Raw genomic sequence first — 27,837 nt, 5'->3', positions numbered from 1 at the left:
TCCTTGAACTGGAGATATGTTTTGGGGAAGCCCCCCACCCCTCCCTCTGCCCTGCATCAGGCCCAGAACCCCACAGAGGCTGTCAGATCCGAACAAGATGTTGAGGACTGGAGGAGGAGGGCTTCCAGCTGCTCAGAAGTGTCACATGGATGCCGAGATGTCCAAGGGTCCCTAGTCAACAACCAGTGACATTGGAAGTTGGGCTTCCTGACCCATGTCTGGGCATTTCCAGAAGTCATACCCAGACACTGTGTGTGACCTATAGAGGAGGCTCCTGGTGGGACCTGGAGTCAGAGGTGGAGGGGACATTTGGGTCATAGGCATTAAAACACAGGTCTTAAGTGTGGGATGACCTCAGCTTCTTATGCACATTGTGTGAGTTATGCTTGTATAATTCTACCTGTGGTAATCTGCTTGGGTGCAGTTGCAGTAGTTGCTGCCATTGGGCTTTACTGTGTCTCTGGTGTGCCTGTAGCATATGGCAGGAAAGAAAAGGAGTCGACTGGGTAACGTCAACTCAGGGAGGTAACGTCCTCCCCTGGGCGGCGCAGCCTGACAGACTAAGGGTAAGGTGGGTTACTACTTGGCTCCCAGTACCCACTAAATAGAGCTCTGGAGAGCTGACCCAGGTTACTGGAGCAGGGCAGATGCAGAGCACTGGACTCAGGAAGCAGGTGCCCTTGTGGTGCTTAGCATTCTTAGCCCTGCCCCAGTCTGGTTTTAGTCGGTGTGGAGCCTGTCTTTAGTGGTCTGAAGACAGGGCAGGGTGGTACCCCTGAGCTCCTGGCCCTCTGACCACCCGATTCTGTTTCTTGTCCTTGTGGTCTCCCAGGCCATCACGTTTCTCAGCTTTCCCGTGTGGTCTAATGGAACGGGTTCCTCAGGCCTCCAGGTTGGATGAGGGAGGCACTTGGATAGACACTTGAGTGATGGCTGATTGAGGTGGTGGCCTTCTCTTGCTCTTGGCTGACTGACACCTGCTGGGTGGGTGGTAGATGGGAAGAGGTGATAGTTGAGCTTCTGGGTTGTGAGTAGTTGTGTTGGGAACCTGAGTTGACCCACCTTTAAATCAGGCCTTGATACTGCCTTTTGTCATGCAGCCCGAGACCAGAGAGTGTTTCTTCTGTGCTGTGCCAGGTGGGCCTGCTGCCCAACTGTGTGCTGCAAAATGTTCTGATGTTCATGTAGTTACTCTCAGGCTCCCTGGGCCCCCTGCAAAGGTACTGGGACTCACTGTAAGTACAAGGTGCATGATCCACCTTCCCTCTGCAGGTTAAATGTCCTTAGAAGAGTTTAGGGTGGCTATGTTGTGGTGTTTCAGAGGCCATTCTGGAGGCTACAGTCTCTAGACGAAGAGAAGCTTAGTTTCCTTGCATGGACTGCTGGGTTATGAAGCACCAAGAGCCTAAGAGCCTGGGGCCATGGTGACAGTTGGAAGTCAGAGGTGTGGTGACTGGTGACAGCTGCAGCCACTGTGCCTTGTGTGCCTTTCCATAGGACAGCCATGAGTTCAACAGAGCTGACCCTTCCTGGGGTGGGGCGTGTTCTATCAGAGCTGAGTCTCCAGCCAGACAGGGCCAGGCAGCTGTTAGAAGCAGGTGTGATATGACCAGGGTGAACATGGGGTGCTGCTAGGGCTCCCTAGCAGTGAAGGACAGGCAGTGCCATTCAGGGGAGTCCCCAGTAGACAGGGAGGCCCCAGGCCACGTCCTTCTCCAGGCCTCCAGCGATGAGCAGTTGCCTCTGTCTGTCACAGAAGCTGGCCCAGCCCTAACAGATCTGTTTCCCCAGGCTGGGAGGGCCAGCACTAGGGTGACCCTTCCCAGGACACTCAGCTGGTAGGTATGCCAGGGTGAAGGCAGCGGTCTGTGGCATTGTCAAGAGTTCTGTGGGGACAGTGGTGAATCTAGGTAGATGGTTCTGTTGGGCCCTGGCTCTCTGTTGTCCACATCTGAGTGGCTCCTTGCCTACCTTAGAGGTGGAGTTCATGAGATGCCCACCAGTGTATTGGGAATGCCGGCAAGAACCTGGGCCTAAACTTGGTCTACGAGGATTCCAGGGACTCAGAAACCCAAGGTAAATATAGGGTCCTCTAGAGTTATGGTGACTCCAGGGGAATGAGAAGACTAGGCATGGAGATATGGTGAGCTTAAAACTGAGCTCTTGCTTATTACAAAAAAAACAAAAAACAAAACAAAACAAAAAAAACCAGCCTCTTTTTGTTGGTAGGGATGGTGACTAACTATGCAGAGCCCTAGCTGTCTTGGAATTTGCTATGTAGTCCAGGCTGGTCTCAAACTCAAAGAAATCCTCCTGCCTCTGCCTCTGCCTCCGCCTCTGCCTCCCGAGTGAGAAAGCCTCTTTAAGGCATCTTGAGGCTGGAGCAGTATGTGGCCAGCTAAGACACTATACTTTTGAGTCCCCTATTGAGATGTGGGCATACCCTGCATTGCTTTCTCTTCTATTCTGATGACCCATGCAAGCCACCTCAACCCCTCCATTATCTGTGTCTGTGCTGCCTCCTCCCTAAACATGCCCTGGGGCCATGTTTTGCAGATCTCAGATGTCCCCCGGCTGGAAGTTCTTGAGCTTGACCCCTGCCTCTCCACAACTTAGGCCTTCTGGAGTCTCTGGGAGCTGGACTAGCCCTGTTCCTTCCTGACTCCCACACACATGGCTAGGGCAGCCTTTCCTTCTCTATGAGATGATAACCCTTGCAGCTTGCCTTGAAGCTCAGAGTAGAGGCTTCTTCCCTGGGTCCCAAGAAAGGCTTCCTGGGCTAGATATTCTTCCAAAATCTGGCAACTGTCCAGTGGCTGGTCTGACCAGGGTTAGCATAGAGAAAGGTACTGTGTGCTTGGGTGAGTAGCTGTGGAGCTGACCTTTGCCAAACTTGAAGGCTGGGTTGTAGTAGGTGCTGGCCCTCGTGTCCCTTCTGTCTAGTAGTGCTTGTTTGGCACAAGGAAAGGGGGAGACCTGAGCCCCACAGCTTGTAGGTTGACAAGAGAAGGCTCTGAAGTTGCATTGAACTTACTGGATGTTTTCCATGGTGATAAAATTTCAGGTTCTTCCTACCCACTCTGTTTGTCGAGGGCCCCTGAGCCTTGGCCTCTCACCTTTGGTGACTTGTCCTTTGGACTGAAAGGCTGGATTGCTGCTTAGGCCTGGGGAGGGGGGAGGTGGCCTGCCTGAAGCCATGCAGTGAGGCTGGGAAATCTGCAGGATTAAGGCCTTCCTTTTCCTGTTCCTCTGTCCTGAATGGGTTTGTAGGGAGAGTGAGTAGGGACTTTATAGGTCTTTGTTGTGTTCCCTTGGTGTGGAGAGGAGGCTGTCATCAGTGTAGGGCATAAGTTGGCCCTACACTCTCTGGGTGGATCCCTGCAGCATTCAGGTCCTTCTCCATAATCTCAATAGAGACTCGCTCCAGGTTTTCTCTGGTGTTTGTGGGGCCTCTGTGGTTTGTCTGAGTTTCCACACTGGGTGGTTTCACATCCTCTTGAGGCTAATACCACCTCAGATGGACTTTCACACATACTTGCCTGAGGTCTTGCCCATGGTGGGAGTCTTGTGCTGTCCTGGAAACCCAAATGAAGGGATTCCAGGGCTCTATAGAGAAGTCAGATTCTGCTGAGTGGTGGACCTGGGGAAGTGGACCTCAGTGAGGGCCTAACCCTTGTTTTGCCCATGAGATAGAGGCTCTATTTCTGTCATGCCTGCCTGAAGCAGTTGCTGTATTAGTGACACTTTGTAGCTTCTGAAGGCCAGTCCTTAGAGGGCTTGCAGCTTCTATGTCTTGGCTTTGTCAACATCAGCAGCAGACAGGAGGGTGGGTTACTGCAGTGAAGAGCTGACTGGCATTCATTGGCTGTCAGTGGGGCGGTCAATGCCATGCCCCACTGGCTAGCTCCTTTATTGTGCGAGGCTCTGCCATCCTATGTGTACACGTCTTTGGACTGGCATCTAGAAGGCTGGTTTCTGGATCCATGGGCACCAAATGTGTAAGACCATCTATCTGCACCTCAACCAAACAGCAACCCCAAAGGCAGCCCAGAGCCTCTCTTGCCTTTTCTGGAGGCAGGTGGGGCTCAGGGGAGATTTTGTGGGTTAGAAATGTGTGAAGCCCTGAAGTCTCTTTGGTATCTTTCTTTAGCCCTTACCCTAGCTAGCCTACTTGAGGCCATTGGTCCCTGCCTCAGCTTTTTGAAGGATGTGGTCCTCAGGTCTTACTGTTGCTGGTGAGGAAGGAGGAGACTGTATCTGTACAGATTTGTAGGTTGGGGAAGTCTGATTTGTCCAGACCTCCATTTGTCTTCTGCTTCTCCCATTATGCCATCAGACTTTAGACACTTCATTCATGGAATGTGCAGTGCAAGTCCCCTAAAAGATAAGGCGTATGTGCCTCTCCAGTAAGGGCTTTCAGCAAACACTTCCAAGGCACATGCTCAGTCCTATAGGCATCAATCCTGAGTGGCACACCTTAACCCAAGCCTGGTTCCTGAATTGAAGCCTGTTGAAATGGAGGGGCCTAAGTGAGGGGATCCAGGGTTCTGTAGGGAAGTCAGCCCTGGGTACCACAACCTTCCTCCTGCAAGATCACTATCCTTATTCAAAGGCTCTTAGCAGTAGGCCCTTGGCCTTTTGACCTTCCCCAGCCACTGAGGGTGATGTTGGATTGGGTGTTCCCTTAGGCCTGGGGCTGGGGATCTGCCTAAGAGGGACTCTCATCCCTATAGTGTTGTGTCCACTGGTTTGGCAGTCAAAACATGGGATCCAACAGGAGGTGGATCTTAGAATCAGCCAGCCTGGGCTACATAGTGAGTTCCAGATCAGCATGAGCTGTAGAGTGAGACTATCTTGAGCCAGAACAAAAAAGGAAGGGAGGGACGCCTCTGACCTACAGGCTTGTGAGCATTGCAGAGGTATGTCCATCAGTGAGCTATAAGGCCCCAGACATGGTCTGCCTGCTGACATTTCTGGTTGCCATGACTCCCCTCCCTGCCAGCCTTAGAGACTGGGCTTTTAGGGTTCTACTGCAGCTCCTCCTCCTTGTATTGATGGGAGTCTGCATATTTGAGTACTCTGGCGTGTCTCTGACTGTGCCTGCAGGAGGCCCTGATGGTCTGTCTCTGCTGTACTTTCTGGAAGCCTCACTTTCTTTCCAAGCCTTCACCCTGATAGGCAGCTTGGGCCCACCATGGGTCAGAAGGCTGTTTCTTTTCTGGGTGGTGGCCTTTACTCACACCTTTAATCCCAGCATTTGGTAGACAGAGGCCAACCTCACTTACAGAGCCACATCTAGGACAGCCAGGGCTACACAGAGAAGCCATGTCTCAAAAAACATACAGAGAGGGGGTGGGGAGGGAGGAGGGGGGAGAGATCTTGAGTAAGCAAGCCGCTTCTCCCATGGGAGATGGCTTTCAAGGAAGTTCATGACTCTCCTTTCTTCTCCAGTTCTGGTGTCTGGTTCACTCAGCACTGCTGTATGATTGGTTGAGGGTTACTAGGCATTGATGGGGAAAGGTCAGGCCAAGCTTACAGTGGTCCCCGCTGCCCAGGCATGACTGAGTATGCTTTGAAGTGGAGTGTGTGGACGTCTGACTTAGTCCCTAGGGATGGTAGTATGCTAGAGAGCTTAGGTGCTTAATGGTTGGGATCCTACCTCTTAGCCCCTGTCTCTGGTGGTCCTGGGAACTAGGCAGCTGGGCTCTCCCACCTTCACTAACACGCACCCTGGTGTCACCCTGCTTGTCTCCATCCCAGGCATCGGGACATTTTCAGGAGGTGGGTTCCAGGACCTGGTATGGGCAGGACTGTGATCATCTGCCTTCCTCAGTGGAGGCCTTTCTGCAACCTCAGACCCCTTCACCCTTTTCAGTGTTATGGGTCCCCCAGGTCAGATTCAGTCTCATGTCCTAGCTCCCCAGACCCACAGTAGCAGGACCAGCCTTTGTTCCTAGGAATCTCATAAACTGTATGAGAGCATCAGCTTCCACTCCTACACCAGCTTATGCTGCCTGAGCCCTGAGTGCTTAACTCCAGGCTGACAGCCCCATGGGAGCTAAGGGACACACCATGAAGCTTTCAGGTAGCAAGGATGAATTCCAGCATCCACCCTGCACCCTCATACTGTTGAGGTTTCAGTAAGATCCAAGGAGTCCTTGAGAGCACGAGTCTAATGAAGGCCAATGGGGCTACAGCAGCTACACATTCCAGGGCCCTGTCACCTAAGGCTCTGCTGGTTAGTGTGGAGTTAGGAGGGTTTTGAACTTACAGGTGATTTGATCCAATATTTTAACAGGGTTACTTCCTTTGTGTAGGGCGGGACTGTCTGATGATGTCTGTCCCTCTACACTTCATTGAGAAGTATGGAGGGAGAGACTGACATCCTGGTGGGTAGACAGCCCAGGCTTATGCCTTGGTAGCCTTTGGTCTACAGGGGAGGACACAGCTTCATGGCTGTTGGCACAGGTTGGAGGAGCTGCTTGTCTTCTGAGGCTGCTTGCCCCAGGGCCTGTGTCTGCCAGGCGTGCAGATGCTAGGGCCTGTGAAATGGCATACTGTGGGTGCCCAGGATACTGGAGAGCCTCAGTGCTAACACAGCTGGCACCCCAGATGCTCAGAAGCACTTCCTAGATGCAGGGTGGGCAGTAAGAGTGGCTTGGCTGCTGACACATGTCTGATGTACCCTGAGCTGCAGTGGAGTGAGTGGAACCTGCTGAGAGTAGATGGCACCAAATGTTTAGCAGCTAGCCTTCTCCAAAAGAGCTTCAGATTGCAGCATTTACAGTCTTTGTGGTGAGACTCTAGGGGTCCCTCGAGTGCTCTGAGAACCACTGGTCCTAGAGTAGACTGGACACCTCACCTCTGGGTGTCCCTTTGAACTGATGCAGTGTGATAAAAAGAAGCACCATGTTCACAGATAGGCGGCACAAGGCCCCAAATGCAGTGTGGAGCCCGTGCTAGGCCTTTACCAGTGGAAGTGGGTCCATAGTGCACACACAAGGCTGCCCAGGGAGATAACTAGGTAACTATCTCCTAGGGAGATAACTGCTAAGCCCTTGTAACTGTCCTAGGGACAGACCGTACTAAGGACATCAAAGGAATGAAGACAGGATAGGCAGATACAGAAAAAATAGCTGGAAGTCAGGTGGGCTGGGTTCTTTGAAGGAGAAGCTGTAGCGCCCTGGAAGCACCCGGAAGGTCAGCGTATTGTTGTATACAGCTGAACAGGCAGATGGGGTTATTGCATACAGCTCAACGGGGAGGCAGGGTTTATGGTGTATGGCTGGGTCAAGGAGACAGGTTTAGTTGCTGTAAGAGAGTGACTTTCGATCTCTCTAAGTTGCTGCACACATGGACCAGAAGAAGGCTTTGCTACTCCTTTCTGAGTTTCACCCCGGGGAGTGGGTAGGGCTTTACCCTTCCTCCAGAGTCTTAGCCTGTGCTCGTGCCTGTGTCAACAGCACACATTTACTCAGGACGTCTACTTCTTCCCACAGACTGCAAGGGGTTTGAGTGTTGGAATAACACCGTATGGTCCTGCATAGGTCTCTCCTGTCTGGCATGGCCTGCTGTGCCCCTTACAGGGTGTCTTTGCCATAAAGTGCACCATAGTCCTCATGCTACCTCTACTTTATTTTACAGCACCCTCATTGTAGAGTTTGTGCCGCGTGGTGTTTCCACATTGGTGCTGTGCAGCAGAGACACTATGCAGTGGAGGTGCAATGGGAGAGTTCTAGTGGGGGCTCTGTGGAGCAGAGACACCCTGCATGCTGCCAGTATTGCACGCTGCCCTTGCTTTTCTGATGATCCTGGCTTTTCAGGGCTTTGCAGAGCTGTCACGGACAGCTCTGTATGTGGCCAACATTTCTGACATCTAGGCTAGGTGAGTGTGAAGTGGCAGAATGTATTGTGTTCAGGGACCGAACACACAGGTGGAATACAGAAGAGGACTGCAGGTTGGGGTCACCCTGTTTCACCATTCTGATTGGATGAGGGACAGGCATGTCACAGGCAGCCATCACAGACCACAGCTGGTTCTCCTGGTTATGTTAGAACCATGCCATGGCCTGCTCAGGGCCCTAACTCTTTGTTCTATGTTTAAGTCTGCAAACTTCATGGGTTGCTCATCTCTCAGCTAAGCTGTTAGATACATGTTGTTTTCTGAGCCTGAATTGTTCAAAACATTGCCACAGCCAAGTAGTTGAGGGTCTGGTAGAATTGAGCCAGTCCCAGTCACTCAGGCCGGCTGGGACCTTCCTATTCTCCCCACCCCCTTTTCTGGGAGCTGGTGTCTCATGTTTGCTTTTTTCCCAGGTAGAAGAGCCTTGGCTAGGATGGCTCTGAGGAATGCCACAGCTACAGATCAAGGTGGTAGGGAAGGCTGTGTCCTTGCTTCGGTGGAGGCTCCTGGAGTGATAGCTTCTCTGCTTTCTTCTTCTGCAGGTGCCTGATTGGGCCCAGAAATGGGATGCCAAGCCTCCACGAGGAGCGCTTCTTTGAGCTGCTGCTGTGACAGCAAGTGACTAAGCTGCCAGAGGATGTCCACTACTACAGCGGCTGCCCCCACGGGGATCCCGGCAGTCCCGGGCCCTGTGAACCCTCCCCCACCTGAGGTCTCCAACCCCAGCAAGCCTGGCCGAAAGACTAACCAACTGCAGTACATGCAGAATGTAGTGGTGAAGACACTCTGGAAACATCAGTTCGCCTGGCCTTTCTACCAGCCTGTGGATGCAATCAAGCTGAACCTGCCTGTGAGTGGCCCTTAGCCTACTCCTGGAAATCCCGCCCAAAGGTGGTGTCTGAGATACAGCAGGTGCTACCGGTGCCTCAGAAGCCAGCGGTCTGGCAAGGTGGTTGCCCCTGGTACAGGAAATGGGGAGAATCTATGGGCCTCCGTGGTGAAAGAACACAGGGAAGAGGCCAGAGCCGCAGTTCTCAGCCTGTGAGAAAAAGCCTCAACCCTTTTTGGGGGCGAATGACCCTTTTACACAGGTCACCAGAAAACACAGAAATTCACACTACGGTTCATAATAGTAGCAAAATTTTAGCTATGAGATAGCAAGGAAAATAATTTTATGGTTGAGAATCACCACAATATGAGGCATTGTATCAAAGGCTCCCAGCGTTAGGAAGATTGAGAACCACTGGACTGGAGGATGTTGGGGCCTGGGGCAGAGGGCCACTCAAGTCTTTATGCGCTAGGGTCTCTGCCTCTGGCCACTTGTCATGCTTACCTCCGGTCATATGCCAGGTGTTCAGGTGTCTTCTGGATGATGGTTCCTTCAGGGAACGCTCTGATTTATCTGGGTACTAGTGGACGTGCCTGAGCGGTCATGAGAAGCCCGGCAGAGGCGCTCTGTACCTTTGCTTCTGTGCACACCTTGGCCCCTGGTGTCTGTAGGGTTAGAATCGGAGGGAGTTTGGCTCTCTCTGCATGGGCACCAGCTCAGGTTCCGCCCCAGCTAGAGATACCTATGGGAGGGACAGGTTTGCCAAGAGTCTCCTCAGACCACATGGCCCACCTGCTCTCAGGCCCCTGGGACCCAGCTGACATGGGAGGACTTTTCTGTTCTTGGGAAGTGTGAGAATAACATTGGCTGTATGAGTAACACTTCTGAACATCTCTTTCCTAGGATTATCATAAAATAATAAAAAACCCAATGGACATGGGGACTATCAAGAAGAGACTAGAAAATAATTATTATTGGAGTGCCAGTGAGTGTATGCAGGACTTCAACACCATGTTTACAAACTGTTATATTTATAATAAGGTGAGACACAAGACACGGGGCCCCAAAGCTGCTTGAGGGAGCAGTCTCAGCACTGGGAGGCTCAGGTCCATGGCATGACTGTGGTGCCTTGTGAGCCCAGGCCCTCTGCCACGGTTCTTGGGCTCACAGCAGGCAAACCCTGGCATTCTTGTGCTCTGTGAGTTCTGTGCCATTTTAATGGTCTGCTGGGGGGGTCAGTGAAAACTGGACAGCTTTCCAAGGACACTGACATGGCCTACAGGCTCTGTCCTGGGGCCTCGGCCCCCAATCTTAGAAAGCCTAAAGGTGTGTAAGTAGGGACCTACCCTGCCATCAAGAGGAGAGGCAGTCAAGTAGGCTGTGGCCTGCGGGCAGCCACCCAAGCTGTTACACAGAGCACTGTGACTTGGGAATGCTGCAGAGTGGTCAGTGTTGGAATGGATGGCTAAAGTCACAGGGGACCCCACCTGGGGATCTGGTCTTCTAGCTTTGTGAATACAGGAAAGGTCTTAGTGCTGAGCCGTGGAAGCTTCTTTTCTCTACTGGGTGAAGGCTAGTTTTATACTTTGCATTTTTCAGAGATTTTCCACATTGAAAAATAAATCTTGTCTTCCCTCTAGGACAAGTTTCTTAACAAAATTTAGTGCTTTCTTGAACTACAACCCACAGTGGGTTTTTGCAAGTGCACACCTCCTTTCCCAGCAAGTGACCTGGGTTCTCTGTCTTCAGCCCACAGATGACATAGTGCTAATGGCCCAGGCCTTAGAGAAAATCTTTCTGCAGAAAGTGGCCCAGATGCCTCAGGAGGAAGTTGAACTATTGCCCCCTGCTCCAAAGGGCAAAGGCCGGAAGCCAGCTGCAGGAGCCCAGAATGCAGGTAAAAGGAGGCAGGCAGGCAGGTAGGGAGGGTGCACAGGCATTCCCTGCTGAGGCTGTAAGTGGAGGGGATTGCTGTGACTCCCTTGGTCCAAGTTTTGTCCGGTGCCTGCCAGGTTCCTGCCACGTAGGATAGGTGTGATGAGCTTGGCAGGCAGTGGGTCCTAGTGGTATTAGAGAGGTGGCCTGCCTGGGCCAGAGAGGACATTTCTGTAGCTGCTGTCACATGTCTGTCTGTCCCCCCACATTTTACCCCTGTTTTTATTGATCTTAGCATTGGCTTGGCTTGGCTTGCTACCTGGTTTAGAGGAGTTGCTCTCTCGGCTGGAGAGTTGAAGTGATCATTATCCAGAGTGCCGGGCAAACGTGGGGGTCCAACCATGTCTGAGAATGGGTATTGATTAAAGATGTGTCAGATAGAATGACTGACTGGATGCCGGGCGGTGGTGGCGCACGCCTTTAATCCCAGCACTTGGGAGGCAGAGGCAGTCGGATTTCTGAGTTCGAGGCCAGCCTGGTCTACAGAGTGAGTTCCAGGACAGCCAGGGCTACACAGAGAAACCCTGTCTCGAAAAAAAAACCAAGGAAAAAAAAAGAATGACTGACAGGGCAGGGTGTGGCTGAAACAGAGCTAGGTGTGAGGAGGGCTTAGTCCTAGGTTGTTAGTTAGGTAGCTATCTGTGGACCCAGAACTGGCTCACTCGTTGAACATTGTTCTTGCAGCAGGGCCAAGCCCCACCCCAAGGATAGACAGAGAGACTCTTCTAGCTAGGAGGTCTTGGTCCATCCCAGAAGGCCCTAGAGCTATGGCTGGATGGCCTGATCTTAGATGCTTCTGGAAATACAGAGCCTACTGAATTGAGCTCCCTGTCCTTGCCTTGAAGGTACACAACAAGTGGCAACTGTATCTTCGGTCTCCCCAGCAGCCCCCTTCCAGAACATACCCCCCACTGTATCCCAGACACCTGTCATTGCCGCCACCCCTGTACCAACCATCACTGCAAACGTCACGTCAGTTCCAGTCCCCCCACCCGCCGCACCGCCTCCTCCTGCAACACCCATCGTCCCTGTGGTCCCTCCCACACCGCCTGTAGTCAAGGTGAGCTTCCCTGAGGCCTGCATGGCTATCTGGTGAGGGAGTCATTTGGGGGTCCAAGCCCCCTAAAGTTTCTGAAGCAGGGGCAGCTTTGGGGCAGGTGGGAGCTTTGCTGCCTTTCCAGGTACAGCTATTTGGAAAGATTTTCTGCACAGACAAGAAGACCGAGGCTCAGGGGTGGAGGTCACATGGCTGGTGCTGGCCGAGCTGGACTTGAACCCCAGCTTCCTTGGCCTGCTTGCCCTGGTCTTTACAAGGGAAGGTGGAGAAGGTGTGGGGGCAATAGTGAGAGCAAGATGGGTCAGATCATCTCTGGTCATCTCTGGGAGAGTGATGGTCAGTGACACCAGCCTGGATTTGTAGGGGCCTGCACAGCTGTCCCTTGTTTGCTGGGAGTTTTCACCGTCCTGTTCTGGCCAGGCCCTACTTGGGCATAGTTGGAGTGGGGGCTCTCTGTGAGGCATGGGGTTGGCAAGGCCTCTTGAGTCTCCAGCTTTGAGTAGGGCCCATAACAGGCACTCATGTGTGTTATCTTCTTCAATTTGATCCTCACAGCGACCCTCTGGGGCAGGCAGTAGTCCCCCCCTCTTACAGATGAGGAAACGGGCGCTCGGGGGTTAAATGGCTCTCCCAAGGTAAAATGCCACCTCCGTTGCCTTCCCTCCCCCTGTGGCCTTCACTGCCTGCACTTCCCGGTGGCGCCTGGCCAGGCTGTTTGCCACAGCGAGTCTGCCCTTCCACCCCAGGTCCTTTGCGGCTCGTGCTTGGTGCTTGCCATCCTGTAGGTGTCCATCAAATGTTTTTGGATGGCCAGCTTGTTCCCCTGTCAGCCTGAGGGTGGCAGCTTGGCTGGGGAAGTAACTAGGGGCCTGTTCACGGCAGGCCCAGTTGCTGTCATCTGGCCTGTGAGTTTGTGGCCAAGCAACTGAGAGGAACCCACTGAGCAGGTCTCAGTATATACCGAGTCCTGGTCCTAATTCAGTGGTGATACCTATTGGTTGGGCTCTTCAGGCTGTGGCAGAGACTCCTCACCCCCTCAGGTCCCTTGGCGGAGACTATATGTGTATCTGCTATGAGCAGTCAATTCCATGTGCACCTGTGGAAGGTTGTGACACCACCTGGGCCCTCTGCACTGCCCGTGCCTTCCAGATAGAGTCCTGGTCTGTCCATGCCTACAGCCCTTGGAGTCTCTTGGCTTCTAACTGCTGTGGCTGCTTCATGTCTCCTGGTCAGGCTGCCCCTACCCATCTAGCCTGGAATGCTTCTCCTGCCTCCCCTCCTTCTGCTCGATTTGTGTCTGTCCTTGAAGCACCTGCTCAGGGCCTGGTCTGGCACTTTCTTCTTGGTCTTTAAAGCAGGGAGTCCCTGTCTCTGGCACCAGCCTGTGGTGCTTCTTAGATGTTGGGTGAATTCCCTGTAGCACCTCATGCTGCTCAGGTCAGTGGCACGCTCACCCACCTGGATGGCTGAATCCTCAGGGCTGACAGGGAGAGTCCGAGCCTCACCATGGCCAGCTGTGTGACCTTGGGCTCTGGGCCTGGCCCCTCTGAGCCTCGGTGTCTTCTGTACTGTGGGGACAGCTGAGAAGGAAACAAGACCCTGCATGTGGTCGCTAGCTTGACACCTGGCAGGCAGTCTGCACTCCAGAGGTGTGGCAGCCATGTGGCACATCTCCTTGTGCACATCCTTGTTGCTGGAGTTCACTGGTACTTTGTTGTCACAGAAAAAGGGCGTGAAGCGGAAAGCAGACACAACCACACCCACGACGTCAGCCATCACTGCCAGTCGGAGTGAGTCTCCCCCACCACTTTCAGAGCCCAAGCAAGCCAAGGTAGTGGCCCGAAGGGAGAGCGGGGGCCGCCCTATCAAACCTCCTAAGAAGGACCTGGAAGATGGCGAGGTCCCACAGCACGCGGGTAAAAAGGGAAAATTGTCTGAGCACTTGCGGCACTGTGACAGCATCCTCCGGGAGATGCTGTCCAAGAAGCACGCTGCCTACGCGTGGCCCTTCTACAAGCCAGTGGACGCTGAGGCACTGGAGCTGCATGACTACCATGACATCATCAAGCACCCTATGGACCTCAGCACAGTCAAAGTAAGTGGGGTGACATGCAGGGCAGGGTGGTGCGCATGGCCAAGGTCAGTAGGCTCTCTATGACCCTGGTGGCCCTACTTGGCTGAGCTGCACTCTGTGACTTCCTTCCGGTCCTGTTCTGCTGGTGCCTCTTGCTCCTTGAGAGCTGGGCCTGCCCACACTGTGACCTGCAGGGACCAGGACCTGTTAGTCTCTGAGTCTGCACCTCCATTGTCATTTATTCTGATGGAACATAGATCACTGGTTTGGTTCTTTCTATCCCCCAGTTCTGTATCACCAGAAGGTGGTCTTAATGGTGTCTGCTTTGGAGGCTAAAGCAGAGGCAGGTAGATCTAAGTTTGAGACTCACAGCCTGGTATGCAAAACAAGTTCCAGGACGTTCAGGGATACAGAGATATCTCAAACCCCTGATGTGTGGGAACATCACAGCAGACATAGGGAGTCTGGTGTCCAGCAGGGTGGCCATCTTTGACGTTGACCTTCACCCAGACTGAGGGAACTATATATAGATAGATGGACAAAGAGCTGAGGTCACAAGCTCAGCTGTGCCATTCCCACGCCAGCATTCCCTGGTTTTAGTGGTGTCCAGGCAAGTCAGGGCCTGGTGGGTATGAAGGTGGACTTGAGTTTTTGTGAGAAGATCCTGGAGATGATGATAGAGCCAGAGCTGGGCTTGGCCCTTCCTAGAAGGAAGCTCTCTGTGTGCTCACTCCCAAGATAGCCCCTCTCCAGTTGAGGCAGCCGGATAGTTGCTTGTTTCATCCAGGCATCCTTTCAAAGGCAGTGCCTTCAGCTGTTGCATCTCATCGTGCCTGAAGCAGAATCTCTTAGTTGAAGCTTTTTGTCCTAGATAGTAGTGAGTATCAGGAACAGGTAGGCCTGGCCACCTAAAAAAGTGTTTATGTCTGTGCTCATTTGAGTAAAAAAATGAAGTAAGCAGCTGGGCCTGCCTGTCTAGCGGAGCTGGAGTGAAGACAAGGGTCCCGGGAACCATGTTGTCCCACAGCTGCCGGAGGCCTTGGTTTACTCTGCCTGGCCACTGCTGTGCGGTTGTGTGGAGTTCTGGAACTTTGCTGGGACTTGCAGTATTTTGGCTGCACTGGGAAAGGATAATTCCTTTGGTTGCCCTGTCTAAGATGAGGCAGCTTTGTGTGTTCAGTTCGCTGGGAAGTCACCATGTGCTTTGTTCGGGCTTACAGAGAGGCTGTGTGCTTACCCAGGTGACAAGTGCGTGGGTGAAACTGACTGGCACAGCCTGTGAAAAGACTTAAGCAGAAGAGTCCGAGACTACAGACTGAAAGACTTAAATGCTGTGCAGTAAAGGAGCAAGCACTGAGTGTGTTACGGGTTTCATTTTTGTTTTAGATTTGTGTGTATGTGCACCATGTACATGTCTGGTACCCATCAAGGTTAGAAGGTGTTTTGAACGCCCTGGAACTGGAGTTAAGAGAAGCTGTAAGCGACCGTGTGGGTGATGGGAACTGAGCTCTGCTCCTCTGCAAGAGCAACACTTGCCCTTAAGCACTTAACCATCTCTCTAGCACCCAGTACAGTATAGATTTTAATGATAAAGCCTAAGGGGGAAATTGTCCTGGAACATTTTAGACCAGCTTCAGGAATTGTTCTTGCATGTATCACACCAGCTCCAGGAGGCAGCCATCTGCTGAGACATGCGTGTCTTTGGGCACAAAGGCCAGGCCTGTTATGAGATCCCTCCATTCTGTAGGAACTCATATCCAGTCAGGAGTTGGGGTCAGCCCCTAGATCTCTGACTCTTCTGCTCTCCACACAAGACAGGAACCCCACACCCTCATAAGCAGCTTAAAGTATGCCAATCCAGTCCCCACCAGTCTGCCCTGCCCAGCTTTGTTTGTCTGTGTGACCTTGCCCAACATGCCTCTGCTGGGACTGCTTGGGCTAGGCTTCAGTGGAGTTTGAGGTGCTTTGCTCCAGGGTGGTTTCTGTGATTGTCAGCATTGGCTCCACAGACCTGTACTGCCCTGTCCTCCACCCCTGCACAAACTCAGAGCTGCCTCTGGGCCCAAGATGTAAAAAGCAGGTTGGTAATAGCTCCTAGATTGCTCTCAGGAAAAGCAGTGTCTTCTGTAAACTGAGTGGGCTTCCCAAGATTGGGATTGAAATTTCCTTAAAGCTCCCAACACCAGAACCTTATGCGATACATGCCACATGGAACCGAAAACTCTAAATGAGGATGAGGCTGGTGTGGGCCTTATCTCCCAGTCTTTCTTCCATTCTGTGGCTCTGTCCTTGAAGCCCAGATGTTTCTTGTTGAACCTCTTATCCCTTTCCTGAGGGCTCCTTCCTTTAAGGACCCCAAGCTAATTGCCAGATGCTCTGACTGGCATTTGGCTTGGTTGCCATGGGATGTTCTGAGGATCTAAATCTATCCCCTACATGGTCTGCTCACACCTTGTTGCTTGTTACAGAGGAAGATGGATAGCCGCGAGTACCCAGATGCACAGGGCTTCGCTGCGGATATCCGGTTAATGTTCTCAAATTGTTATAAGTACAACCCTCCAGACCATGAAGTGGTGGCCATGGCCAGGAAGCTCCAGGTAACCCAGGGCTGGGTGTAAGTGTGACTGACAGCTGCATTATGCTGTGGGTATTGAGGCCCTTGGATATAGTCTGGGCACATGGGGCAGTGATGCAAAGTCTCCAAAGCATCCCCAGCAGGCAGGCCTCTGAGGACCCTCACTCCCACAGCCCATTTTACCTGTGTGGCGGTGAGATCCTGCTAATCGTAGAGTAGATTCCAGGATACGTAAGTAGACTGGCCTCTGATTCTGCAAGCTGTAGGCTGTGATGGGAAGGTAGGAAGCAGGTAGTGGCTTCTATGGCTGCAGAGGCCCATGCCTAGCTGTCCTATAGAGTATCACTGCCTATCCACTTGGGGTTGGTGTACCTTAGTGGGGCTGGTGGGTGTGTCTGCTCTACTGTGGTGTTAGAGCAGGGCTGGGTCGGTTCACAGTCAACAACAGTGACTCTGTTAGAGAAAAATCACAGACTGTCTTAAGGAGAGACCAGAGTCTTCTGCATAGCCTTCAGTGCAAGTGTGAGCAAGTCACATAGTCTCACCCAGGGTGTGTGAATACTTGTGTGTGTGTGGTGTACTGCCAAGGACAAGGTGCTGCATAGAACACCAGGATTCCTCTGCTCCTGATGATTGCTTATTTATTTGAAGGAAGTTATCAAAAGACTTTCCTTTTGGTGACAAAGGTAAAGATTATGAAGTTTTTCAGCACCTGAACATTTTTATTTTGGTTTTTGTAATTTTTTTTTTTTTTTTGTGGGGTTTTTTTTTTTTTTTTTTTTTTTTTTTTTTTATGTTATGTTGCTGTTTTTAACTGAATCTGAGGGGCTGGGAAGTTGGCTTAAGTGGTTAAGAGCACTTGTTACTCTTGCATAGGACCTGAATTTGGTTCCCAGCACCTGCATGGTGACTTACAACCATCTATAACTCCAGTTCCAGGGGATCTGACGCTCTTCTGGCCTCTGTGAGCAGTGCATATGCATGTATGTGGTTCATATACATACGTGCAGGCAAAACACACATAAAATATAAATTTTAAAAAGACTTTAAAATAGATTCTGGTTCTGTAACTTAGGCTGGTCTTGAATTCGCAGCTTTCTCAGCTTCCTGAGTTTTGTATTACAAACTTCAACTACACCTGACTTGGGGACCCAGAATGTTCTGTGAACATTTCTTAGTTCCCTAACAGCCATCTTGGGTTATGAGGGTTGGTGGGCAAACCTTTTTTCCCACTTGTGGGTCCTCCTAATGTTTCTCACCTCCCTTTGAAAGTGGACCTCTGGGAGGGAAAGTGGGCCTCTGTGAGGGAATGTGGGCCTTGTGAGGCATAAGGTCTCTTCAGTGCTGGCTGTGCCCTGCTCCTTCTGGACAGGCCCTGCTGGGAAACCAGGCACAGTAGTTATGAAGGTCCTCTTACGTGCAGAAGTAATTGTAGATGTCCTGTCTACTTGATCTCTGTGGACTCCAAAGGCATTGTCATACAATCTCAAAGGACACTGTGCTGCTAAAAGCCAGGCTGTCAGCCAGGCAGTGGTGTACGCCTTGACGGAAGCAGAGGCAGGTCGATCTCTGAGTTCAAGGCCAGCCTGGTCTATGGAGTGAGTTCCAGGAAATGGTAGAGCTTTTGAGAAATGCTGTCTCAAAAAACAAAACAAAACGAAGGCCAGCTGTCCTGCAGAAGGTGACTGGTGGCCATCCAGCCATGGAGGGTAGAGGAGCTTTGTTATTGGTGCTGTTCAGTAGTCACCACTGTTAATTTTATGGGCTGTGCTCTGGGGATTGGAGTAGCCTCCTACACCTCTGACTTGTTAGTTCAGGATCTAAGGTTTGGGCGGAGTCTAAGGGCACACTCAGAGTAGGCACTTTCAGAAGCTGTGCTCCAGCATGATGGGTGTGCTTGTGTGCACATGCTCACACATGTCTGGGTAGGTCCAGTATATGAGGCAGGCAATGGGAAGACCTCCTTATTTTCCACATGGCCCTCTCATACATTTTCAAAAGCCTCAGGATAGAGTGTTCTTCATCAAGGTTTTCCAAGGGCTTGGTCCTGCAGCAGCTGCAAGGGACTTTCTAAATTTGGCTCTGCTAGAATGCAGCTTTGCCCATTTTGGCACTCTGGTGTGAGGTGTGTTACTGCAGTAAAAGCCCAGGGAGGGGATCAGGTGATCCTGTGCCTGGGGTCCCTGCTGGTCCTTAGGGCTGAAGGAAAGGCACTGTTGTTTACAGACAGCATTCCTGAGGAGCTTGGGCACCGAGGGCTGCAGGGCTGGTTTGCCTCCTGTAGAAGACTTGCAGGTTTAGTCAAAGGGAGCTGTGTGCCACCCCTTAGAAAGCCAGATCTGTACTTGGCCGGCCTCTTTCCCCCGCTAGGCCCGCACTGGGGAATCAATCGCTTGTCCCTTTGCAGAGCACTCAGGCCTGAGCGGTGTAGTGCTGCTGGGCGGCATCTTAGGTACTAGGGGGGCCACCTTGCAGGTTTTGAGATGTCCCTCTTTTTCCCCAGGATGTGTTTGAGATGAGGTTTGCCAAGATGCCCGATGAGCCCATGGAGGCGCCCTCGCTGCCGGCTCCCACAGCCCCCATCGTGAGCAAAGGGGCTGAGAGCAGCCGCAGTAGTGAGGAGAGCTCTTCAGATTCAGGCAGCTCAGACTCAGAAGAGGAGCGAGCCACTCGGCTGGCCGAGCTGCAGGAGCAGGTGAGGATAACCATCTCTGCTGCTTCCCACCAAGCCTAGCTGCCTGAGCTGGCCCCTTGCCAGCTGTCCCTTTTCCCTTCCTTGACTTGCTGCAGCCCTTGTCTGTGCTGTTGGAGCAGTCTCTGGAGTTGCTCAGACCCTTTCTGGGTCTGAGGAGGCTGGAGCCTGACACCCAAGAGCACACAGGTGGCCGATAGCACTTGTATGCCTGAGTCATTCTTGGGTCCCTGGGGGTGGGGCTCTCCAGAAAGGCCTGGGAGTCATACACAGGCCACGATAATGCCTTTTAAGTAGCAGCTACAGTGGGTGTGCTCCAGGTTCCAAGAACCCCTCGGAGCCTGGTTCAGATCTGTGCCTCTCATGCCTACCTCTATCTACCTCAGTCTCCCTGCTGTGCAGAATGAGGAGACCTGATTGTTCTGAGGAACAGTCTGACTATATGAACTACTTTCCCAGGTGTGGCAGCCAGCCCTGCAAAGTCAGAGCACAGCCACCGAGATAGTAGTGTGTGTGAGCAGGTGGCTCCAGGGGAGACAGGGCCAGGAGAATAGTGTTCCCAGATGGAGCTGCATGTCAGATTCTGTGATGATGAGGTCATGGAGCAGGGAATTGGCCACGAGGTGTGTGGCCTTAGGGCTGATGAGTCCTTCCCACTGCATGGTACCTTCCCCTGTTGCTATGTAGCGTTTCCTGAGGTACCCAGGAGCCACACAGGCCACCTGCTTACCTGTACATGCTGGGTTGCGGCCCCTCCCCAAGACATGAGTGCAGCACTCTGTCTTGCCGGCTGCTGGTCGGGCCCCAGGAGGATGAGCCGCTGTCATTGTCTCGCTTTGATCCCGCAGACTGGCTGCGGAGCCTTCCAGGATCAGCTGTTGAATGTCTCCTCTGTGCAGGTGCTTACACTAGTCCTCTCATCTGAAAGATAAGCATTAACGATGAAAGTATTAGCTGCTATTACAAGTTCTTCCTGTGTCACCTGCCCCAAGCCCAGCCTCTGAGCAGCCACCCTGGGAGGTGGGTCCCTGTCCCCATAGGTGAGGGAACAGGTTCAGAAGGTGACGTGACTCACCAGCAGGCACAGAGAGGGGCAGAGTGGGCTGGGAAGTGCTTCCCTGCATCTCTCTGGCTTCCAGAGGCAGAGTGGGGCCCAGATGCCCCTGGCTTATCCCACGTAGTTGAGGCAGCCACATGGGTACAGACCTTCCCAGAGTACCCGCTTAGTTGCTTGCTCTTTTCTAGCTGAAGGCCGTGCATGAACAGCTGGCTGCCTTGTCTCAGGCTCCAGTGAACAAACCAAAGAAGAAGAAGGAGAAGAAGGAAAAGGAGAAGAAGAAGAAAGACAAGGACAAAGACAAAGAGAAGGAGAAGCACAAGGCCAAGTCTGAGGAGGAGAAGAAGGCCAAGGCAGCTCCGGCAGCCAAACAGGCGCAGCAGAAGAAGGCTCCCAGCAAGAAGGCCAATAGCACAAGCACAGCCAGCAGGTGGGTGTCACCTGCCGGGTCCTCAGAAGGAGTGCCAGACCTGGGACACGGAGCGTTGTCCGTGGAAACATAGGAACTGGAGTAGGGCTTCAGGGTGACTGAGGGCCTGTGAAGTCTTCTGGGAAGGCCACCCTCACCTGTCTGGCTCACTCTGGTGCTGGACGTTAAAGCATTTGCGCTATTGGAGGAGCCATCTGTTGCTTTATGTGTCGGGGACCTTTTCCTGATGTGGACCAAGGGGCTTCACGGTGGAGCCAGGCATTCTAATTTCTGGCACACCTGTTAAAGAGCAGAAGAGGCTTCTCTGTAGCTGGGTGGCAGCAGCAGCTGCTGCTGTCAGCAAGTGAGCAGGTAGGCAGTAGAAGCTGGGCACAGAGCCTCAGGTGAGCCTCGAAGACTTGCTTCTTTGGGTGGAATTGATGGTCCTGGGGAAACTGGGAGAGGACACATGTAGATTGCCAGTGCCCTGCTTTGGTAAGGCATCCTCAGAGGAAGATCACGTCTGTCCATTGTGGAGGACAAGTTCTTGGGCAGCGGTCATGGAAGCAAGGACACTGCCTTGGAATGGTGCCACAGGGGTTGGCAGCAGTGGGGCTGATGGCTGGGAGGGCTGCTTGGGAACGGACTGGGAAGGAACGGTGTGTGCGGCCCTGGGACCGTGCGGGGTGCAGGGTCTCTGTCCCACATTCCTTTGCCTCTCTTTGCTCTCCTTAGAAAGGATGTAGAAATCAGTTTTTCCCATAGACTGTTTTTGTCTGGATTTGGAATCTATGAAATGGTGCGATATAATATTTCAGAGTAATTAGGGACAGTTTTTAGGAAGACTTTGATTTTCTTCTGTTTCCTGACGTTTGAGTATGTTGGGGGACTCCTGCACTCGACACTCGGGGGGCCTGGCTTTAATGCATGCGTCCGTCTGAGGACTGAGGTGTCGTCATGGGCAGTTGACATGCGGCTGAGGCTCTGTGTCAGTATCCAGTCTCCTCCAGATAACAGTCCTTGAAGGGAAATCTTCCCTGTTGTTGCTTTTAAATCTGTTTTGTTTTGTTTTGTTTTATTTTGTTTGGGACAGGGTCTCTATCCTGGAGCTCACTGCATAGACCAGGCTGTCCTCAAACACAGAGATCTACCTGTCTCCCTCCTGGGTGCTGGGATCAAAGGTGTGCACCACCATACCTGACTTGCTTTTACAGTTTTTAAAAAAAGAAGTATTTATTTTTATTTTATATGTTGCCTGCATGCATGACTGTGTACCATGTATTTGCATTCTCTCAGAAGCCAACAAAAGATATCAGATCCCTGGAACTGGAGTTGGAGGTAGTTGTGAGCTGCTCTGTGGGTGCTGAGATCCAGACTTCTGTAAGAACAGAGCTCTTGGTCCCTTTTAAACTCTTTAAAAAATTACTTGCAGTGCTGGGTATGGTGCCACACGTTGTTAATTCAAGCACTCAGGAGTCAGAGATGATCTCTGTGAGGTCAAGGCCAGCCTGGTCTACATAGTGCATTTCAGGCCAGCCAGGGCTATGTATTGAGAACCTGGCTCAATAAATAATCAGAAAATCACATGTATTTGTGTGTCTGTGTCTGTACACACCACAGTGTACATGTGGAGGTCAGAGGAGGTTCTCCCATTGAAGTGTGTATATACAGGGATTGAACTAGGATTTATAGGCCTTCATCCACCAAGCTGTCTCACCAACCCCGTAGCCTTCTTTGTGAAAGTATAATGTAGCCGTGTCTAGCTTTCTCCACCATCTCAGAGACAGGGTATTTACTACCATCTTGCCTGTTGAGTTTGCATGGTGTGTTTTACTAGCTTAGTGACTTTATCACTGAAGGTCTTGCTTCTCATGTGACTGTCTCTTCCTTTCATTGCTCCCTCCGCTGCTCCCACTCAGTGTAATAACTGACACACTTGGGCCCCATTGACCATGTCATCACTCCGTCCCTGGTTTTATTTTTATTTTTATTTATTTATTTTTGTTTTGTTTGTTTGTTTGTTTGTTTTGGTTTTTCGAGACAGGGTTTCTCTGTATAGCCCTGGCTGTCCTGGAACTCACTCTGTAGACCAGGCTGGCCTCGAACTCAGAAATCCGCCTGCCTCTGCCTCCCAAGTGCTGGGATTAAAGGCGTGCACCACCACTGCCCATCCTGTCCCTGGTTTTAAATAGTATGAATGTAGAGATCTGGTTTTGACCTGTTAGGTTTGAGAGGTGGTAGGTAGTTCCTGACTGAACCCTGGGCCAGGAAGCAGCTCTTCTGACCCTGAGGTAGGCTCTTGCCTGTCTCTGGCAGGCAAACTAGACATCCTCAGACAGTTTGCCCAGCTCTTGTCCCTGAGGAACCTTGGGTAACCTCTAGGGAAGAAAATAGTCTTTAGTGAAGGAGGAATGGGCTAGGTGGTGGGACATATATAACTGAGACTCAACACCATGTGGCTCTGTCTTCTGCCTCAGACAGCTCAAGAAGGGCGGCAAGCAGGCTTCTGCATCCTACGACTCAGAGGAAGAGGAGGAGGGCCTGCCCATGAGCTATGATGAAAAGCGGCAACTCAGCCTAGACATCAACCGGCTGCCTGGTGAGAAGCTGGGACGTGTGGTGCACATCATTCAGTCTCGGGAGCCCTCGCTTCGGGACTCCAACCCAGATGAGATCGAGATTGACTTTGAGACCCTGAAGCCAACCACGCTGCGGGAACTGGAGAGATACGTCAAGTCTTGTTTACAGAAAAAGCAGAGGAAACCGTTATGTAAGTTGTCTGGGAGAGCATGGTGCTGGTATCCCATTCCCTTCATTGATCACGTACAGAATCTCCACGGGATGAACCCTGACCCTAGCTAAAGTGCATCCTGAATTTGATGATTTGAACAGACAGGACCAGTCACTGCCTGGGTCTGCAGGTGCTAGAAGCTGGGAGGAAGAGAAGCCCCAAGGCAGCCCCTCACTATCTAGGCTCATGCCAACCTACGTGTGGCTGTGGAAATGTTTGGTTCTTGATCACTCCGGAACAGAGTTGAGGGTGATGTTGATACAGGGGCCAGGGAGTGAGCATGACAGTCTCTGTGGCTCAGCAGGAAAGAGTAGCTGTGCTGAGGGAGGGCTGAGATAGGGTCTGTACCTGTCCCATGGGAACAGATGACAGGTCACAGCCCAGGTGCTGGACTCCAGCGAGGAGGAGATATGAGGATATATGGCGAGGACTCAGTAAATGTGGTGTGGTGGTGGTGATTACAGGTCACCCTGCCATTTCCTGTTCCTCCAGCTCCGTATCAGAGATACCCTGACCCTGCAGCAAAGCTGGTGATGCCTGCACTAAGGTGTGGGACTGGGACTTTCTGACCACCTGGTTGGATGCTGGCTTTGGGTAAGGAATGTCTGACTGCTTACTTACTCCACAGCAACAAGCGGGAAGAAGCAGGCGGCCAAATCGAAAGAGGAGCTGGCTCAGGAGAAGAAAAAGGAGCTGGAGAAGCGGCTACAGGATGTCAGCGGACAGCTGAACAGCAAGAAACCCACCAAGAAAGGTAACCATTGAGGTCTTTCATGTGGGCAGGAGAACAGGGTCAACCTCCTAACACTGTGTGTGAGTGAGAGAGAGAGTGTGTGTGTGTGTGTGTGTGTGTGTGTGTGTGTGTGTGTGTGTGTGAGAGAGAGAGAGAGAGAGAGAGAGAGAGAGAGAGAGAGAGAGAGAGAGAGAGAGCGCTACCCCTGCTGCCTCTTTACTCGTAAACATTGGTCACCAGCGTGTAGAAGTGGTGTGTTTCCTTTTCCCTTTACCTTCAGAGATGCTCTAGAACAGCAGGATGTGTAGGCAGTGGTCAGAGTCTGAGACCAGTGGTCAGTTGGGATCCTACCTAGACAAGTGTCTTAGTGCAACCACGTGGCCACTAGATGCTATTTTAAGGGCATTCTTCAAATATTTATATGACTTGTGACAATGTGGCAGCATGCACACTTTTTTTTTTTAAGGTTTATTTATTTTATGTAAATGAGCACGCTGTAGCTGTCTTCAGACACAGCAGAAGAGGGCATCGGATCCCATTACAGATGGTTGTGAGCCACCCTGTGGTTGCTGGGAAATGAACTCAGGTCCTCTGGATGAGCAGTCGGTGCTCTTAACCGCTGAGCCATCTCTAGCCCAGCATGCACACTTTTGATGATACACTGCTCAGCGAGGGTCTCTCCCACTCCTGTGTTCCTTGCAGAGAAGTCCGGCTCAGCTCCCTCAGGAGGCCCATCAAGGCTCAGCAGTAGCAGCTCCTCAGAGTCTGCCAGCAGCAGTTCCAGTGGATCGAGCTCCGACAGCAGTGACTCAGAGTGAACTGGGACTGGAACAGAGCTGGACAAATGGACGTGGCGCACGCCAACTGCAGTGTCCCCTCCTATGGTTAATATACTTTCGTTCCATGGTGTGCAGGTTTTCTTTTACTTCAGTGTTATGATCTCTTCCAGCTATGCTCCGGTAGGGCGGAGAGCCTCACACGTTCACCAGACCCCACGAGAGGGCCGAGCTCTGCGGGGAAATGCCTTTGCAGCTTGGTTTAGTTGTGTGGAGACTGCGCCTGGGATGCTGACCTGGTGGAATAGACAAGGCAGGCTGGAGGCGTGGCTGGACCTGCCCTGTCCCTTAGGCCCAGCCTCTCCTCAGTAACTTGAAGGAAGTTTTTCAAGGGTATTTCTCTGGAATGGGTTCTGTGTTTCAAAGTTGTTAGAACACTAACCAGCAGGTTACTTCTCTCCACAGGGGCTGAAGACAAATGTGTCAGCCCATGGGAACCAGCCCAGGCCCTAGTGGTGGGTCCTGGTAGCTGCAGACCAGAGCCTCACGCCTCTGGGTTGGGTGTGGAGGAAAAGGGGGTGCTGAGTTCTCTGGTCCTTTGGCTGTGTGTACAGCGTGCAGATTTCGGGACACCGAAACTTTTACCTCAACTTAAGGGAATAAAAACAAACAAAAAAAGATTAAAAAAAAAAAAAAAACCAACACTTTTTGTAAGTTCATCCATTTTCTACAGAATTCCAGCCCAGCGTCCCCACTCTGCTAGTGCCGCCCAGCCGCCGCCCTTGACACTCTGAACCACCTCCTCAGCTTTATGTATATATAAATACTTTATTTATTAACATCATTGGTCATTTTTTAAAAAATGAAAAAGGAAAAAAAGAGAAAAAAAAACCATAAATAAGTGCATTGAGAGAAACATTGAGGAAGCAGGCCTCTGGTAACAAGGAGACTAGTCCGTGGTGGTGTGCCCTGGTGCTGGTGCTCGTCACAGCTGGCTTCTCTGGGCTCATTGGCATTTTTTGTTTTTTTGTCTTTTAAATGAAATTTGGGGACTTAGACACCCTTCAGCTGCAGCACATCTTCATCTTAACGTTATCTGTTTAATTTTTCTTACTAATTTCTGGTCTTTTAAAAGACATCAACGGAGGGAACCTCGGTTCTTCAACACGAGCTTTGTATGTAAGCTGAGAGAAAAGTGATGTATATCAGGCCAAGGTCTTGACATTTAATTTTCTATTGTAAAAAGTAATAATATACAGAGTTTAACAGAAAGTCCTGTTCAGTTTGTTGTTTTTGAGGCCGCTGAATGGTTTTGGAATGCAGGGTCAGCCTGGATTAGTTCTGAGCATGTGGCCTCAGTCAGGAGTGCACAGGCCAGCCTCCCAGGCCTGGAAGCACCCACCACTGCAGTCTGCAGAGGCTCTCCTTGAGCTGTCTACTTTTGACACGGGTCCCTGTTCAAGAATTTCCAGTTAGCTCAGAAGACTGGTTCTCCTGACCCCCACCTGAGAGCACCAAGTACAGAGCCTTGTATTGTATGGTTTTCCTTAGGTTGGGGCTGGTTCCTGCAGCTTCTTCCATTGCTTCTAGGCAGAGCCAAGGACTCAGCCTTACCATCCCTACATGGGACATATTTAAATTTCTAAAGTCGATCCCACCAGCCCTCGATGTGGACAGGCAGTGGGTGTCAAGCTCGGGAAGTGGCTGGCTGGCTGGCTGGCATGTCTAGACGCCTGGTGAGTTATCAGCCAGTTAAACTTGTAAGCCAGTTTTGTTTATAATAAAGATATAAGTGGATTTTAAGGTTCCATTTTTTAAAAGTTACCCTTGTTTTTCAAAGGTATTTTTTAAACAGATCTTTAATAGAATATTTAAGCTGTGACTGTAAGAAATAAGAGTAAACTGACAGGCCTTCATGTGAGGTCTCAGTGGTGGCCTACCCTGACAGCTTAGCCAGCAGGCTTAGGCAAGACACAGTGCCTGGGCATGTGTACAGTGAGTGCCCCTGTGAGCCGTTAGGCAAACAGAGTCTGGCCCTGGGGTCATGTCCCCGTAGCAGGGCGGTGGTACAGAGCTGGGCATGGGGTGGAGAGTCTGGCATTCCTGTGGCTGTGGTCCCTACTGATCAGCCTTGGTCATTGGTGCTTTTAACTTTTTTTTTTTTTTTTTTTTTTTCTCTTTCTGTCCAGACTTAAATTGTTTTGTCTTCAGAGTTTTGGAGGACCCCAGTCCCCACAATGCCAGGCTGCAGGGTAACTGTCATTCCCTTCTAGTGAGTTACAGGGACTTAAACTGTCCTATATGGAGGTGGAGGGCAGCTGTCTACAGGCTTTCTTAAGGGTCACATGCAGGGCTGGGGCGGGTGGGCACTTGGCAGTCTTTGGGGTTCAGACCTCCACAGGCTGGTTAGCTCAGTTTGCTTACAGACTGGAGACATTTTCTTGTATGGTTTTCTGGGTTTTGTCTTTCTGCAGCTGTCATGTCTTTATAGTCACCTGGGAAATGCAAGCCCACTGTTAAAGCTTTGTCCTGTTCATCACTGTCCCTGCTCCTGGCATAACACTTCCAGAAGCTTTCCTTTTTTATATATATATCTATATATATATATATATTTAAAACGTTTCTTTTCTGTATGATGTGCATGCAAGTTTACCGTAACTTTTCTTAAACTTTTTAGTGCCGTTTCTAGTATATTCCTGTAAATGTCAGTTACTGAAAATGAGTCCATTGTAAGTAGTTTAGCTTGTTTTTGCAATGCCGGCCTCAACACCACAGAGTAAAAAACAGTAGGAAGTACTCTGGTGTCTCTGGTAATCATGAACCTTTCTCCTAGGGTGTTTGTTTTGTTTTCATAATAAAAAGAAAGGGAAAAAAGATTGTGTCTTTGTGGTGCTCTTTGCTTGTGGTGCCTCTTGGTAAGAAAGGGCACATGGCAAGGTCCTTACACTTCACCTCTTGCAGCTCAGGGAGAACTGAATTCTTTAAGGCCTATACCACACAGTAAGG

General features: G+C 51.3%; 1 protein-coding gene across 6 annotated transcripts in view; it reads left to right on the top strand.

Annotated features, from left to right (window-relative positions):
- The window catches only part of Brd3 (bromodomain containing 3), a 52,835-nt gene extending 27,287 nt beyond the window's left edge, over nt 1-25,548 (top strand). For 4 of the 6 annotated variants that reach the window (XM_076928332.1, XM_034496888.2, XM_034496890.2 and 1 more), the window contains exons 2-13: nt 8,446-8,753; nt 9,636-9,773; nt 10,482-10,629; nt 11,513-11,727; nt 13,448-13,819; nt 16,267-16,395; nt 18,877-19,068; nt 19,914-19,964; nt 20,311-20,552; nt 23,009-23,301; nt 23,951-24,076; nt 24,758-25,548. In XM_076928332.1, coding sequence (XP_076784447.1) covers nt 8,541-8,753; nt 9,636-9,773; nt 10,482-10,629; nt 11,513-11,727; nt 13,448-13,819; nt 16,267-16,395; nt 18,877-19,068; nt 19,914-19,964; nt 20,311-20,552; nt 23,009-23,301; nt 23,951-24,076; nt 24,758-24,873 — 2,235 coding nt within the window. In that variant the 5' untranslated portion in view covers nt 8,446-8,540 and the 3' untranslated portion in view covers nt 24,874-25,548. The remainder of the gene's footprint in view (nt 1-8,445; nt 8,754-9,635; nt 9,774-10,481; nt 10,630-11,512; nt 11,728-13,447; nt 13,820-16,266; nt 16,396-18,876; nt 19,069-19,913; nt 19,965-20,310; nt 20,553-23,008; nt 23,302-23,950; nt 24,077-24,757) is intronic. The other 2 variants (XM_076928334.1, XM_034496891.2) reach the window with 1 other exon arrangement.
- Nucleotides 25,549-27,837: the final 2,289 nt, after the last annotated feature.

The sequence above is a fragment of the Arvicanthis niloticus genome, chromosome 2 (genome assembly GCF_011762505.2).
Source record: "Arvicanthis niloticus isolate mArvNil1 chromosome 2, mArvNil1.pat.X, whole genome shotgun sequence".
NCBI lineage: Eukaryota > Metazoa > Chordata > Mammalia > Rodentia > Muridae > Arvicanthis > Arvicanthis niloticus.
The sequence above is the reverse complement of the archived record's forward strand: the minus strand, read 5'-3'. Positions and strand labels throughout refer to the sequence as shown.